Source organism: Canis lupus, chromosome 13, assembly GCF_003254725.2.
Source record: "Canis lupus dingo isolate Sandy chromosome 13, ASM325472v2, whole genome shotgun sequence".
Taxonomy (NCBI): Eukaryota; Metazoa; Chordata; class Mammalia; order Carnivora; family Canidae; genus Canis; species Canis lupus.
This window is the reverse complement of record NC_064255.1, coordinates 5,069,360-5,087,078: the sequence shown is the minus strand read 5'-3', so window position 1 is coordinate 5,087,078 and position 17,719 is coordinate 5,069,360. Positions and strand designations below refer to the sequence as shown.

General features: G+C 42.0%; 1 protein-coding gene across 37 annotated transcripts in view; it reads right to left on the bottom strand.

Moving 5' to 3' along the window:
* The window catches only part of RIMS2 (regulating synaptic membrane exocytosis 2), a 580,920-nt gene extending 568,666 nt beyond the window's left edge, over window positions 1-12,254 (bottom strand). For 16 of the 37 annotated variants that reach the window (XM_049093320.1, XM_049093321.1, XM_049093336.1 and 13 more), the window contains exon 1: window positions 12,010-12,253. In XM_049093320.1, coding sequence (XP_048949277.1) covers window positions 12,010-12,185 — 176 coding nt within the window. In that variant the 5' untranslated portion in view covers window positions 12,186-12,253. Of the gene's footprint in view, window positions 1-12,009 lie in introns of all 37 variants that reach the window. The other 21 variants (XM_049093328.1, XM_049093329.1, XM_049093331.1 and 18 more) reach the window with 3 other exon arrangements.
* Between the last annotated feature and the right edge of the window lie 5,465 nt (window positions 12,255-17,719).

Genomic DNA, 17,719 nt, shown 5'->3' with positions numbered 1-17,719 from the left:
AAATTTTCTAATACTAATTTTCTAATCCTGTCAATCTTGTGGTAATTATATTTTTCAACAAATATTGCTGATTTTCCTTCCATACATGGTAGGACTGTACTCTGCCCCCAGTGAGGCACGATCAGGCAACTTGTTTTGGCCAATGAGTTGTGATCACAAGTTTTTTATGTATTTCTGAGAGACAACCTGAGGAGACAACTTGCAGTTCACCACAGTTTCTCTTTTCACTGTTCTCAATGTCCCAGATCACTTCTCCATCAGCCTGTCCCAGAATGAGGATGTGCCCCCAAGTGCCCCAGAGAAAACATACAGCATGAAAAGGAAATAAACCTATATTGTTTTAAGCTACTGATATTTAGGGAGAGCACAGCTTATAAATTTACTACTACTCAGTAAATCCACCCTTCTTTGTCCTGTTTTGATACTGGATATGGACTCTATAACCATTTGTCCTTCACCAGTGGCACAGTGTTAAGCTTTGTCGGCAGAGGGAGCCAAAGCAACAGTAAAGGAAGAAGGGGCTTCTCTTTCTGGTTCTGGGTGCTTTGGTAGTTATTTTGTGTTCCTTGGCTGCCAGGAGCTTACAGGGCACCAGTGGCACTCACCCTCCTAACATGTTCCCCTACTACCCCAGTGGGCGTCTTTCCATCATTTTCAGTAGCACCCCAACAGGCACCCCATTAGGTGGCTTCCCAGCCAGTTTTCTGAAAAGTCTGGCCAGCTTCTCTGCAAGCCCTACCAACACCCTCACAGATTTCCAGCTTGCCTGCCTCAGCCTGAGGCAGCTCAATGGGCCACAGCCACACCTAACAAGGGCTGAACCTCAGCCACAACCTTGAAGGGGAAGGAATCTCTTCCAAATTTGTTCCTTTCTTGGGTACTCAGCCTCAGCACTAAAAGAAGTGGCTGCTCCCTGCTACAGGTTAATAACCTTTATATTAAAGTTTTCCTGTTCAAATTACTATTGTAGTTGTTGTCTCCTGACTGGACTCCTGACTTCTAGTCTAGTCTAACATATTCAACTACAGACTGAGACATGGACTTGTATTAGTAATTTTGAAGGACAGCCTTGGATCATGTTCTTTTTCTACTTTATTTCATAGATACTTTTAATGTTTTATTGCCTAGGTTAAACCAAAATTTAAAAATAAAATATTTTTTAAATGCGATAACAATTGAGAAAAGAGATAGCTAACAGAAATGTATCAAAGGACTGTATCTCCTCAAGGCAATGGAGGTAAGCAAAAAACTGCTCACCAGGTAGAGTAAGGGCAGGTGCATAATCGAAAAATTAAAGGGAAAAAAAGAATTAAAGAACATGACACATAGAGGAATTCATTAAAAAATTACTGTGGACATATTGAAGAAAGTAGATTGTGACTACCTCAAGTTATGGTCCATTCACATTCATAATCCCAATAAATTTTTACTGAACCACAATGTATTATTCTGAGTCCTAGCAGCAAACACATGGCATATCCAAACTGACTAGAGTTTAATAAAGAGACTATTTCACAAAGGTGTGGGCAGGGTTTAAGGAAATCAACAAGCAGTGCAGCGGCCTGAAAAGCAATTTCCAGAACCAGAAGAAAATAGATATACTAAAGGGCCGGCAGATGGAACTGTTGTTTTCAACAGAAAGACACAACCAACCGCAAAGGCAAGTTCCTTCCTTTGAAGGAAGCCTGCAAACAAATAATGTGACCTCACTGTCCTCCCTCCCTCCAAACTGCAAATATCTCAAGACACAAAACCCAACTAAAAGTCAGGGACAAGGGACCCCAGTGGTGTAATCCTTAGAGGTCAGTCTCCCACTATATACAGCAAAATGAGGGAAAAGCAGTAGAGTAGGAGTAGATCTAGAGGGGTGAAAGGAAAAACTATGTAACATGCAGTAATAAAAGTTCAATGACATTCAACTGTATCTCTCTCTGGTCTTATAAAATTTACTTCCAATTGCTATAAATTTTCCTAACCTTTAGTTTGGAAATGGAATTTAACCATGAACCTTCAACCTATAAAACATCTAACAACGAGACTCTAAAATGGATCCTATGATTGCAAATTTTTGTTTTGTCATGAAGTCTTTATCCTATATTTGCTTCCAGAGCAAGTATCTCTATTATGATTCAGTGGCTGTGCCTTCTTGCACCTTCAATAACAAATCCCCAGTTGGGGTTGAGCCCAATTGTCCCCAAGCAGATAGAACAGACCCTCCCTAGTAAATTCTGTACTCAAGAATCCGATGGCTGAGTTAAGACTTACATTAACTTAGGCCAGACAATCATCAAAGAGAAATCAACTTATGGTAATAAAGTTCAGTACCATGGAAGTACTTCTGGAGTCAACCAGTGCAGATGGGGACTTTAAAGTTTTCCCAAAGTTAAACAAATAACAGATACTAACAAGAGGATTGATATTACTTAAGATAGCCACAGTAATAGACACAGTTAAGTTGACTTAACCCAGAAACATATGTCTTATTCATAAAAAGTCTAATGGAGTGGAGTTGGGGGCCTAAATCATCAGCCAGAACTTAATCACATGAACCCATTTAGAAACAAGGAAATCTGAAGAAAGGTAGTCCAGGGCTAGGCAGCTGGGCAGCAACAACTCTGTGAAAGAGAAATGTAAATCCCTGATGAAAACCTAGCTATCTCCACTCCAAATATATTTTTCCAAAAAAATATATTTGTGCAAAGAAAAACATTAATTCTTTCAGCTTTTAGTCCAAAGGAGTTCTGTGTGATGTGATGTGTAATAAAACAGATTGTTCATATATGTGTCTGAGAAGCAAACCCTTTATCAAAAATACCATTATGGTTTTATTCTGTTATCTAGCTGTATTGTTTAGTATCTGAAATCATATTTTATCACTCCTGGGTCTAAACCTATTCTAAACTTTTCCCTTTCTATAATCCTACTTCTAATCCTATTTCTAAAACTTTCCATCACAAAATCCAACAAAACTTACCTCTCTTTCATAACACAGCACTGTCTGAAACCTGCAATAATTCACTAAGCTAATATAAAGAACAGAATCTTCACCAACCACAATGTCATTTCCACAGCTAATCTCTTTTCTATATTCTCCTAAAGTATACTCACATTTCCAAAATTCTCTTGGAGGTGATATAGGAATGTATACAAGAAAGGAAATTTGTCCTAGTTAAATCTAACATCTAAAACAAAGATTGTGTAATAGCTAAAAATACCCAAAGAATGAAACAAAACCAGATGATGAGAAATTCATGGAGATGAAGTTGTCAATGGGAGCAAGGAATGTTCAATAAAAGGAAAGCAGACCTGCAGTTTTGAAAAAATTATACAATGGTAATATATTCAGTAGGAAAAAAGTTTTCTAAGTTAAAATGTTAAGTAGGCTTCCTCACAATTATGAACGGATTCAGAGAGTCCTGAGCTTCTTCCCTTTTTCTTTGCCTTCTGTTCTTTCTCCCTTTTTGTGCTTCCTACTATTACTCTATTATTTCCCATCCTACCCCTATTATATCAAAGTTGTAGTCACTTCTAGTATAAGTATTCACATTAAAAACTGTTTAGAATAGGAACGCCTGGGTGGTTCAGCAGTTAAGCCGCCTACCTTGGGCCCAGGGCATGATCCTGGAGTCCCGGGATCAAGTCCCACATCGGGCTCCCTGCATGGAGCCTGCTTCTCCCTCTGCCTGTGTCTCTGCCTCTCTCTCTCTCTCTCTCTCTCTCATGAATATATAAACAGAAATAAAATCTTTTAAAAAACCGTTTAGAATAAGTAAAACAATAAAAGAAGCCTTTCCCCCAAGTGCTCTCTCAAGAGAACTATGGTTCTGAGACTAGACCAGTTTAGAAAGCTAACCATCAGTGAGATGAGCAAAGATAGATATGTATTATGTATGCTAGTCAGTTGGGCATATTAGGCATCATAAGAGCTTACTTTATACTATTGGCAAATCCCAGTAATTTGGCACCTAAATATTTCCAAAGCTATCCTGCCTCTTGACCTCCACCAGGACTGCCTTCTTTCATATCTACATCATGTGTCACTTGGACTACTAGAAGAGTATCCTAAATAGTGCTCTTGCCTCTAGCATTACATATTCTCATCAATCCCCCGTTCTATAAGAGCGGGAGTTTTTTTGTTTTTGTTTTTTAATTTTTATTTATTTTTGATAGTCACACAGAGAGAGAGGGAGAGAGAGGCAGAGACACAGGCAGAGGGAGAAGCAGGCTCCATGCACCGGGAGCCCGACGTGGGATTCGATCCCGGGTCTCCAGGATCGCGCCCTGGGCCAAAGGCAGGCGCTAAACCGCTGCGCCATCCAGGGATCCCCAAGAGCGGGAGTTTTTTCAACAAAAGTCTGATTATATTGTGTCACTGCTTAAAATCCTCCCATGACTCCCTCCTGCCCTCTCGATTAAAGCCAAACCAAAAGAAGAACATATAACGTCTTTGAAGCTCTGACCCTTCCCATCTCTCAAGTCTCCTCTACTAACTCACCAATAAACCCTATGCTCCAGACCTTCTAAACCACTTCAAGTCAGTTTCTTGACCATGTCCTGCCTCTCTATTACAAAGAAAGTTAAAGGGTAGGGTAGGAAGACTTGAGAGTGTTAATATTTTTGCTTAGAATGTCTTTTTCTGCCCAACTAACATCTACTCATCCTATGAGCCTCAGCCTAGAGGTCATCCCCCCAAATTGGATCAAGTGCTCCCCTTCTACGAATATACCTATGATACACTGCGCACAGTGGTCTCCTAGCACTTACATGCAATATTGTAATTATGGTTTACCATGTTTCTTATAGTGAGTTCCTATAGAGTTAGCTGATAATGGTTCAAAGCATTTTAACACCCAAAGATAGATATCTGCACTTCATCAGATGACTAGTGAATACAACAGTATCTCTAATGTCTAGAATCTTTACTATCTAGTAGGAGTAAAATTTCTAGAGACTTAAAAAGGATAAAATGTCTGACCCCCTCAAACAATACCAAAGAGAAAACAAACTCTCAATTAACTAATCTGACATATTTTTTACTATGATCATGATGTACTAAAAACCCCTATATTGTGTTTTTTTTCATTACATCTTACATTTCAATGTGTTCATATGACTATGGTTGGCCTCTGATTGCCTGCCTCTGGGAAGAATTGTTTCTATCCAATAGTCTGTACACCACTTACCATTCAGCTCTGGTAAACGCACTGGAAATTTACAAATACTTCCAAAGTAAAGTAATAATTTTTAAAGCAAAATATTCCTTATATTAGAAAATAATTAAAATTTCAAAACAACATATCACAATACTCTTCTGGTCTCTAGTCAAAACAGGTATGTGCTTAGCCTAAAAGAAAGATGAGTTGCAATCACACGCAAATACTCTAATTTTGCTTCTAGTTATATAAGCAAAACTGGACATATATTTAAAAATTATAATTGATTTCAAAAAATAAGGGCACTACTACCCAAGCATATCTTTTTCTTTTAGACTATTGAATTTCACCTTGAAAACAAGCAGGACCTAAATGAACACAGTATCTCATTCTCAATGTTTCATTCATTCACCCAACTAATATTTTTTAGTACTACCATGCATAAAGCATTGTGTGTTAGGTTAGAAGCTGAGGCTAAAATGGTGAGCAAAACAGACATGGTATCTGCTCTCTGGGATTTTATCATCTAGCAAGGTAGACAGACTATAAAAAAAGAAACGGTAAGTTTTAAGAAGCATAACCGGGGAAATATGAAAGATGTGGAAAAGAAGGAAGAGGAGAACCTACTTAAGAATGTTTGGGTAAGAAAGCTCTCTAAGAATGCAAACTTGAAGCTACGGTCAGAAAGATGAGAAAGAGGCAGTCATACAAAGATTTTGTGTTTCCGAGAAGCAATGGAAAGGAGAGTACTCTGAACCATAATAATTCTTCAGAATCCATTACCCTGAAAAGATTCTCTGAGTTCTCAGATATAATATGAATAAGACAAATAAGTAAATACATATTTTTATTTATTAATAAAGTAAAAAATTGATCCCAGGCAAATCTAAGGACAATCACAGAGTAATTTGCACAAATTAGTTCCCTCACATTTACCCAAGACAATCAGTATCTTGCCAATAACCAATAATTTGCTGTATTATTTTCAGTACTACGCCTTAGTTATCAGGCTAAGAATGGTTTTTGCTGAGGAAATTGCTTCTAACTCATCACCTTCCCTTTCCATCCCTGGTCTTCTAGATAAATAATGAAGTAACTTAAAAATCTTCAGGTAGGGGGATCCCTAGGTGGCGCAGCGGTTTGGCGCCTGCCTTCCGCCTAGGGCGCGATCCTGGAGACCCAGGATCGAATCCCACATCGGGCTCCCAGTGCATGGAGCCTGCTTCTCCCTCTGCCTGTGTCTCTGCCTCTCTCTCTCTCTCTCTCTCTCTCTCTCTGTGACTATCATAAATAAATAAAAATTAAAAAAAAATCTTCAGGTAGGTAGTTTTTTGGCTTCTCAGTAGAGAAGGAAGAGAATGTCTCAATTTATTTTTTTTAAAAAAGTAAGATTTCACCGAGGAATGTTATGATAATATTAACATTTAGAAACTGTTGTCTATAATCAGTTAATAATGACTATTTGTTGCACACCTACTTATGACAGGACATCTAGTCTATATTGCTCACAACAATCCTTCAAGGTAGGTGTAAGGTACTATTCAGATAATGCAGATGAGGAAACATGGGCTCAGAGTGCTTAACAATATAAGTAAGACCTTACAGATATTAATTAGTAAAATAAGGTTTCAAGTCAAAATCCATCTGGTCCCTCACACTTGCCTCCATTACCTCTCTCTTCATCACACAGTATGATCAGTTCTTTATCAATATATATTGTCAACAAGAAGATATTATTTAATGGTCCTAGTTACTTTAAAATGTGGAACATATATAAAGAATTAAGTACTATCTCATAAGTCAATCGATGCCTTGGAATGCATTTTAAATTCTTAGAAACTACAGGTTTTCAATTTTTGACAATGGCCATGGCTATTTACATGTACAATAATGATTTTTATTTTAAAGTCTTCATGATTGCATTGTATCCATTATTTGATATGCCATGGTCTTAAATTTTCATTTAGCTATAAGAAGACAATATGGTAGCTTTTTAAATATTAGAATGAGAAAGATCATTCTAAGTACAACACAAACCCCAAAGCTATAAAACACAAAATAATAAATTCAAACACATTTTTTAAAAATCTTGACCAGTAATAAAAGGCATAAACAAGGTCATAAACAAATGACAATAAAAAGAGCTTCTATAAATCACTAAAAGTGACCCAAAAAAAAGACAAAAGACTCTAAACAAATGTAAAACAAATGTAAAAAACAAATCAGCCACACTGATAATAAGAAAACTTCAATTAAGTCTACAATGGCATATTTTTCACAAAAACATTGACAAAGATTATCACACACTGAATTGGAAAGGATGTGGGAGTCTCCCTAGTTTATGTTATTTATGCATACTTATTCTATGAAAGTAAATTTGGCGATATTTACTAACATTTAAAATACACTGACCTTTTGACCCAACAATGCATTTCTAGGAATTTATTCCAAAGATATATTCACGTATGTAGGAAATCATATATGTACAAAGATACTTATCACAGTGTTGTTCCTAATGGCAAAATACTTAGAATCAACCTAAATACCCAAAAATACGGTTCTAGTCAAAGTACAGAACATTCACAAAATGAGATATTATGCAGCCATTAAAATGAACAAGAAAACTATATATTAATGGGTGTGGAAATGATCTCCTAAAAAGTAAACTGCAATACACATTTGTGTTTTTTATGTTTCCACATATACATCCATCCATATATCTGTGTGCACAAACATACACTCATTACAGACACACACAATATGTGATATACATACATATCTACTCTTATGCATGGAATATTTCTAGAATAGTAATACAATAAACTGGCACAAGTCGTTGCCTCTGGCTTGGGGGGAAATGTAGCTAAGAAATTTTATATGATAAGTATATATTATCCATTAAATAAAGAAACTTATAAATTGACTTTGAAAAATATTTGTAAAATTAAATTTAAAAAAATTCAGATCTGCTAGTCTATGCTTTAAATGTAAGCTAAATTATCACTCTGATCTATCATTAAACTTTTCCTCATTGTCTTCCTTTATTTAGGGGGCAAATTTTATCCCTTTAACATTAACAGAAAATCCAAACATAGAATCAAAAGATAATTTGCACATCAAGAAACATAATTTCTAATTTGTTTTAAAAAAAAAAAAACTCATCTGAAAAAAAGCCTATGATATATATATAAAAAACTCAATATTTACTGAATGAAAACTTTTCTATTGATTTCAGTGGTTTTGCTTTTCTCATATATTTTTCCCCAATATCACACCAAAAAAATAAACTAAAAAAAAAAAAAAAAAAAAAACTCATTGGAAAATATAGGCTTAATAAATTATGCTTTTCTTTCCAAAAAAAGTATCTTCATTTTCCCAACAAAATGTGTAATCTGCCTCATTAACAACAACATTACTTATTAGGTAACTAATAGGTGCAGGTGTTAAAAATGCTCCAAAACACAAACTCCAAAGAAGAGTACATTTTTATTCTTACCTTCAAGAAGTTTACAATCTTTGAAAGACAAGGCTTAAAAATACTAGTAAGTAAAAGAACATTATAGATTCTACCAGTAGATTGAGTTATCAAAACTAAAACTATAAAAGGATGTTCATGTAAGGATAAAAAAAAAGTAATTACTGATCTATTGAGGGATCTGAGATATAAAAATGCTTCCAAAATTTTAGTATCTCAATCTCATGTAAAATGAAGTTACTTGATGATGATAGAAGACTTCCAGAGTATGTGGATGTTCAGCAAGGCTTTGAAGAAATTGCTAATAATTAAATATAAATAGTTCCTAATTAATTCTCTTCGTAAAGAGAGAGACTACTATAGTGGTCTTAATCTCCTTTGATTGCTCACCTCTCTCATTAAGAATATCTCAGGCATGAACTTCTTAATACATGCATATTTACTCACAAAGCATACGCATCTTAATATTGTGTCAATCCATATATTAAATATCAGTGAAACTTAATTTCTTTTTCAAGTAAAAATAGAAATAGGAATATAAGTTTTAATATTCTCTTCCTGTACTCCAATATATCATCTTGTGATGTACTTTGGTATGCATATCCCACTTTGTATGAATACTTAGTATGAAAATATTTTCATCCAATGGTTTCAATTTTTCACACATCAAACTTCTCTTTTAACATAGTTGTTACAAGCAGCAGACATGAATTTGATTTTCAGTTTCTCTGTCCATGACCTTCTCTCAGAATAGATGTTAAAATGCAATTAAATGGACACCACTCTTTTAAAGAAAAACAAAGGATAATGTAGTCTTGACCAGATAAAATGGCCCCTAAAATTTAATGAGAAATAGTAATCATTGAAGAATACTAGTATTATTTTTTCTTATACATAGTATTTATAACTTAATACCCAAAATTGATATTACCTAATAAATTATAAAATTCTTCAAAACAATCTTTTCTTATAATTCTATCAGAAAGTCTAATCTTTTCCTCATTTTCCTTGCCTAGTCTTACTTTATTACAAAAGCCAAAAACATTCTTAAAGAACATGTAAAATTAAATTTTTAAGTATATTATGCTTTAACCTCCAAGAAACTTCTTGTTAAAATGAATATAAAAATAATTCTGAAACCATGTAGGCCATTTTGAGGCATGTCTCCTTCCAAGACTGTTAGGTAGAAATGCAAACATATTTAAAATAAAAAGAATAGATTTTTCATCAGTGTAATTTCATAGACCGTGTGAATGTATGTTTAGAGAATGTTTCTACCTAAACTGTGCAAATATGAATGTATGAACACTATATATATTTGCATGGTATGTTGGTTTACACAGAAATGTAATGTATGTAATGTAATGAACCTACTTGAAAAACCCTTTCACAACATTTTCCTAATATAACATACTGGTCACTCTGAGTAATTCTTAATTTAGTATTCAAAAGTTCGTTTACATTTCTATATATCAGAACAATAAATGGATTTGGAACTACAGTGAACTAGCCAGTAATACTATGATTTAGCACACTATAAAGAAGTAAAAACACACTGTACATTTAAATATGTGGGTCAAAGAAATAAAACCACATTTTATTTGACATCATTTTGGCACCACTAATTTTAGTGCAAGTATAGTGAAAAATATAGATTCATATATCTAAATATCAAACCCTAAGTTATCAAAAGCTTGGAGTGGTCAGTGTATGTAGTAAAGCTAAGGGAGTAGAATGCTCAAAAAGCTTCAATATTAATGCTTTATTTCTCCATTAGTTAAAATAAGCACTTAAATCTCTTAACTGTTTTTCACTTGCCAAGCTGACTAATAAATCATATTCCTAAACAAGCCTCCAAACCCAGGAATTAGCTTTGAAGAAGTGATTCTTCTTTATTCCAATTAATATGTCAGGAACATTTGCTCTCTTAGAGCTTCAATATTTTTTGAGAAATTTTTTTTCTCAAATATGTACAAATATTTGATGCACTTGTTACCATAATTTATGGTATTTTTATAAAATATGAAAATATGTGTATAGACAGAAACTTGTTTCTTTATAAGTGCATTAAAGAATACTGAATTCGACAACCTGTTTTTAAAATCTACATGATTAGAGGTCAGTGTATTAGTACGTTCATAGAGGAACTCTACTCTGTCAACTGTGTGTTACTGTGGAGAATATGGGAAAAGTGTATTTGATAACACACCGATGAACCATCCCACCTTTGGCACATAAACTGTACAAGTTAATCTCCTAGTGAATAATTCATTTCAAGTAAAATGAATTCAAGTAAAATGAAAAAGAAAAAAAAGGGGAGTTGGAAAAAACATAAAAAGGTTACGCCTCTTCTGCACAATCTCTTTCATACAGTAACTGAGAAGTCAAATGCCCATAAAACACTGAAAAGCAAACCCGCAGAAACCAATCTTTGCTTAGAGTGAGAAGAAAAGGAGCCTCAAAGCTGTATTTGCGTCTGGACAGCTCCCTGGTGCTGAAGTTACACAGCGCTACACCGAGATGCCTGGGTGCTGCCTTTACTATCCCACCCTCGGCAAAATCCCGGCCGCCCAGACTGGGAACACGAGTAGCAGAACTTAGTGAGGTAGGAAGCATCCCACACCGCAGTAATGGTAGGAACGGGAGCCTCTCCAGAGTCTCCTCAGGATTAAACAGATTGACTAGTTGCAAACAGGAAGAACAGCAGAGCGCAGGGTGTTAGAACCCGCCGAGGGGGAGGGGCTGGAAGATGGCGGCGGCCGCACACCCACCCGAGACCTGCCAGGGCTTAGGCCCCTCGCCCGCACCGCCGCCCCCCTGCCCGCGGCGACCACGGGCAGCTCTGCTCGTCTCCGCGGTGCAGGCGGAACCGCCCTGCGGAAACCCGGGCCCGGGGGCCCCGGCCGCGCCCGCGTCCCCGGCCGCGCGCCTTCGCCGGGTCCCGGCCGGGGAGCACCTGTGCACGGCCATATTGGATTCGCTGCCCCAGTCACTGCCTCCGCGCGGGGGCGGCTGGAAGGGAGAGGGGACGCGCGGAGTCTGGGTTCCGCTTCAGCCCCGCGGGGGCCCTGGAGCCCAGCTGGCCCGCGGGGAAAGCCGGAAGGACGCCCGGGAAAACTGCAACGTTCCAGAGGCTCGCCACCCTCTCGTCTCACGGCCTCGGCGCCCTCCCTCCCCGACACACACCCCCGCGCTCCGACACCCACAAAGCAGCCCCGGCGGCCGGCGCCGGCCGCAGCCCTCGTGGCCCCGGCGCCGCCGGCTGGAGGGAGGGAGGGAGGGAGGGAGGGCGGCGAAGCGGGGCGCGCCGGCGGCAGCAGGGCAGCGGCTGTGGGGGCGGAGGGGAGGGAGGGAGGCGGGAAGATGGAGCCGGGTCCTTACTTGAGCACCGACTGCTCCTTCTCCTCTTCTTTCTTCTGCCGATCCATGACGGCCAGGATGATCTTCCTCTCCTCCTCCGTGAGGTGGCTGAGGTCGGGCATCTCGGGCTGCAGGGGCGGCTGAGAGGCCGCCGGGGTGGGAGCCGGGCGGCCCCGCGGCCCGACAGGAGCCGACATGTTTGGCGGAGCTCACCCACCCAGGGGGCAGGGAGGCGACTCCGGCGGCGGCGGCGGCGGCGGCGGCGGCGGCGGCGGCGGCACCCGCGCGGGCGGCTGGGGCAGGGGCAGCCTCCGGCGCTGGGACAAATGCATACAAATCAATGGCCTTCAGTCCGAGGCGACAGCCCCCCTCCCCCGAGAGAAAAAGAGCCGGGGTGGGGCGGGGGCAGCGAGGGCTGGGGAGCGCGCTCCGGGAAACGTTCCTCCTTCCCGGGGGCGAAGGGCTGGCAAGTGAGCGGTTTGGCAGAGAGGAGCGGGAGGCCGGGCCGGGCCGCGTGTGCGCCGAGCGGCGGGGGAGGGAGCGGAGTAAGGTGGCGGGGACGGCGAAGGGTGGGGTGACTGGAGGGAGCGGGCGCGAGGGAGTCCGGCGGGGGCGCGCGCCGCCGCGCAGGGGAGAGGGGGAGCTGCGGCCCGGCCCCCGGGGGAGTCCCGGGAACTTGCTGGGAGCGCGGGGACGCAGCGGCCTCCCGCGGGCGGGGCGCCGGGGCGGGGGCCGCGAGCGTGGAGAGGAACCGGGCCGGGCTCCCGGAGGAGCTGCTCGGCTGTCCCGCCGACTGACGCGTCCCTGAGCCTCCGGGCGCCGCGGAGGGAGGACCCCCCCGAAGGGATCGGGGAAGGGCCGCGGGGCCGGGGGCGGCCGCCGAGACCGCCCCGGGCTAGAGCGGGGAAGCGAAAGCCGGGACGGGGTGACGAGGGCGGGCGGCGGCGAGGCCCGGGGCCGGGGCCCTCCGGCTGCCACCGCCCGGATCCCCGCGAGCTCCGACGCGCAGCAGGGCCGGGCGCGGGTGCTTGCTCATCACGCGCCTGCCCGCGGACCCTCCGCCGCTCGGTGCGGCCGCCCGCGCCTCCTCCGCCCCTCCGCCTCCCGGGCTCCTCCCGCGAGGGCCGCGTCACCTCCCGGCCGCCCGGGCAGCGGCGCCGCGAGCACCCCTCCCGAGCGCGGCCCGTGGGCTGGGGGCAGGGGGCCCGTGGAGAACGGGAGCCTTGGTAGATGAGGGCGCGCTGTGGGTCGGGTCGGGAGGTAAGGAGCGGGAGCCTGGGGGCAGAGAGGAGTGTCAGGTCCGGGGATGGGGAGTGCCTGGAAGTAGGGGCACCTAGGGTTTTGGAAAGGAGGGAACTGGGGGGAAGGGGGGAGGATGCCCCGGAGTCGGGCTCGGAGGCGAAAGAGTGTGGCGGGGCTCCCCAGGTGTTGTGGGTGCGGTCCTGGAAGGGAGGAGAGGATAGGGTTGGGGCGGTCCCCTTGGGTGCGGGGGTGGGGGTGGGGGCCCGCCGGGGTACCTTGAGGGGAAGGGAGGGAGCCGTGAGCGAGTAGGGAGTGCAGGTGATGTCGGGGACCTGGAACCCAGTGCTGAGGGTGGAGGTGGGGGTGGGGGGGAGGAAGTTCTAGAAAACTGCAGGCTGACGGCTAAGAATGCGAGGAGAGATGCCGAGGGGACATGGTGGGAGAGCGCGGAGAAGTGGGGGGGGGGGGGTGAGATTGAGGGAGTTAGGGTTTGTCTGGGGGAGGTGTGAGGATGAAGAGGAGCCAGGAAGCTGTGAGGGTGCTAGGATCATCCAGAGGGTGAGCCTGAGCCTGGGCCATGGGCTTCGGTCTATTTGGCCCTTACTGGGGGGCCTAGTCCAGAGAGAAGAGGCAGAGAAGCGAGGCGATCGGGTTAGTGTCTAGGTCTGACTTTAGAGGCACCGAGATGGCTTCGGTGAAAGATACAGAAAACCAGCTGCGGGAAAATGGCAGTGGCCGCTGCCGCCTCTCTGGACCTAGCTGGGCACGGACCTGGCCGCCCTCTGGGTGGGGGCTGGGAGGGGTGGAGGGGAGGCTCGAGTGGTCCTGGCTGGGGTAGGGTTAGGGTGCGCATCGCTAGTGACCGTCCTCCTCAGGGCACTCTCCGCAAGAGAGTTGGGGAGTGTGTTTGTGCGTGTGTATATGTATATGGGCACACCCCTACCTCACCTTCCACACTTGCAGTGTTTAGTACAAGCCAGTTTATGGTCACATGAGTACTATACGGCCTTTGGGGTTTGTATTATATTTACCTTTGTGGTGTGTAGTAAGCGTCTCCTTTCTGCCCTGTTCCCCAGGTACCATATGACTAACTCCCAATTTAAGAGAGCTGGGGACAGACAAGGCAGCCCTAGAAGTCTCTTGTGACTTCTAAGCTTAAATATCTGTGTGGGTTTTTTTTTTTCTCCCATTCCTTGTAATTGGGAAGAAGGAAGAAGGAAAAGTTTAAGTGTACACTTTTTAAATTCATCTGCTTCAAACCAAACTAGCATACTCCAAATAATTCCTTTTTACAGCTAAGCAAAATAGAAAAGATTATATGTATCCCAATTTATTACATTTTGTTTTAGTTTAGAACTGGAGAATTTTTATAAATCTCTAAGCCAACCTCATCATCCTGTGGAAAATTGAAGACTTAAACATCAGCCAGCTAGTAAATGGCAGCATTACAACTTAGAATCTAGATATTTTTACTCCAACTTGAGTAAAAATGGTGCTTTTCAACCCTGGCTGCAAGTTACAATTATCTGGGTCACTTTTCAAAAATACCACGTAGGTCCAACCTTAGATCAAATGAATCAATCTCTGGGGTTAGGACTGTGGTCATAGGTATACTCCCTAAGTGACTAATGTACAGCTAAGGTTCAGAATTGCACTGTGAGCACTGCAAAATAGAAAACAGGAGAAACTGGGAAGTGGAAAACAAGAAGAGCACTTCTTTTAGTTATTTTAGCTATTTTGAGTACATAAAGGTGAACTTAAAAGTAGTTGTCCAAATTAAAGAGTTTTGGTCCTCCTTTACAGTAGAGACACATTCTGGGCCCTGCACCATTTTCTACCAGTAACGTAGCATGCTGGGTGCCTGTGGCTGTGCTTCCCTGTGCCTTCACTGCCTCTCACCTGCCTGGACACATTGCTTACTTATGAAATACAATGCACATGAACTGATATCATTGGGAGAGCTGACTTCTTACGGGATTGAAGCTAAAGTGAGTGATCTTACTGTGTTTCATTTTTACATTTCTTTACTGCAACACCTGATTTTCCTATTAAAGGGAATCCTCAGGAAGTATGTTAAAATCATCTTCTACCTTGATTCATATATCTTTTCAAAATAAAAATGTGTCAGACCGTATATCATGTATAAATGTATATCACATAGAATTTTAAATGGACTACTTTTCAAAGTAATAGACCCAATTTAGTGTAAGATTGCAATGCTCAAAACTGAAAGTAAAATACCTTCAAAAGATCTCTTATCTTTTTATCTATAATCTGAATCTTAGAGCATTCTGTTTTGTTTGCTCTGGTTTAATATTCTACTTAAAATGTTTATCACATCTCACTGTATCCTGTAGGGCATATGTTTTACTTGGGCATGTCCCTCAGATATGTGAATTTGAGGTTGAGTTCAAACTGTGATTGTTCTTAACTTTAGAAGTAACTGACCATCTTCATCATTGAATTCTCAAGGCCCTCTTGATAGGCTACACATTAACTCCAAAATGCAAGTCCTTTCCTTCAATACCTGCAGGGACACAAGTTTTTTTAAGATTTTAGGTCTGTGGACTTTCATTTTTACATGTGATAGCTACTTGAAATCTATGAATAAGTCCTAGGAAGCATCTCTAAACTAAAATCATAAACTAATCACATCACTAGAACTTACTGAGGACTCAGTACTCTGCTAAAATTCTCTGGCTGCCTAAAATGCTTGGAATCATTGCAGCTTTCCTACGGTACATGAATATACTTAGGTGGTTGGCATGTCTATAGTTTTTCCTAACAGATCTTGTGGATCTACAGTCTTTTCTGAACACAGCATGAAGAGCAAGCCTCCTAAAACATTAATCAGATCATTTCACTCCACTGGCCAAAATCTTGCATTGGCTCTCCATTCTCCCTAAGTCAAAGTTAAACTATTTAATTTGCTTACACATCCCACATAATCTCCCTGACCTCATCCACTACTTTCTTTCAGGCTTTCCTCTAGCTGTTCCCTCTGCCTAGAACACTCTTCATGAGATAGTCACTTGCTGACTCCCTCTGCTCCTTCAAATTTCTGCTGGGTTATTCATCCTATGTAATACTTCAACTGCCCCACCCACTCCTTAGTTGTTCCAATCTCCTTTACTGTACCCTACTTTTTCCTTTTTCCACAGCACTGGCTACTCTCTGACAACATTTATTCCGTGTTCACTAATCCCAATTTACTATGCATATCATTAGTCATCAGCCTCCCTCTACTAGAATATAAGCACATGCACAGAGCAGGATTTTTACTAATGTAGCCTAAGCACCTAGAACAGTACAGAGCACATAGTAGGTGTTCCAACAAACACCTGTTGAGTAAATTTCTGGGGAGAGAATTTGTCAGTTATTGGTTTAAGTTGGGCAGGAGAAAGGGAGAAAAGCTTTCTCAAAAGGGGGAAACACAGGTGCAGAGAAGTCAGATCTAAACTTTGTCAAGGTATATAGGTTCCCTTACAGTTCATCTCCTGCCTACCTCTAGGCTTTTCTTCAATGCAACCTACCAACCTGTTCCCCTCTTCAGCATGACAACCTTCGTGGATTTTGCTGAATGTGTAGTTTCTCATTTCTGTGACTTTCTACTCCCTTTCCCATAACCTTCCTCTCAGTTATCTTTTTTGTCTTCGTATGCTCATCCTTCCCTTTCTCCTTCCACTTTTTTTACCCCAGGCTCTCTTAGCACTGCACAGACCTTGCTAACAGATAGCACTTGTCACATAGCATTGTAGGCATTTATTTCTTTGTCTGTAGCCTCAACTAGACCATGAATTCTTTAAGAGCAAGGAATATGCCTTTCACTCCAGTTTCCCCAGAGCCTACCAAACCATCTTATGTATTATAGAGGCTCAATGAGTGGTCACAAAGTCATAAGAAAAATCACTATTATTGGAGTATGAAAGGAAAGAGGCTGGGAATTGTAGCAAGAGCTAAAGCCAGAGAAGCAAGTGGTGGGAAGATTATGCTATAACCTTATATGCTGTGATGAAAAATTTGAACTTGTTTTATAGTCATTGGACAGGCAGTGGAGGCTTTTTTTCTAATGAACAGGGAACCCTGGGTGGCGCAGCGGTTTAGCGCCTGCCTTTGGCCCCGGGGCGCGATCCTGGAGACCCGGGATCGAATCCCACGTCGGGCTCCCAGTGCATGGAGCCTGCTTCTCCCTCTGCCTCTGTCTCTGCCTCTCTCTCTCTCTGTGTGTGTGTGACTATCATAAATAAATAAAAATTTAAAAAAAATTTTGATGAACAGAACTGACATGATCAGCTTTAATTTTCAGGAGAATATCCTGCCTTCAGTTCCTCATCCATATCCAGAACAGCTGCTAATAGAATTACAGAAAGGACACAGATGTGCAGTGGGCTTGGAGACACAATTGCAGAATTTTTCCCTCCTGTCTCCAGGATTCATTTTTCTGGCCATTTTGCTCAGTAGATTATAACAGCATGATAATGAGGCCAAG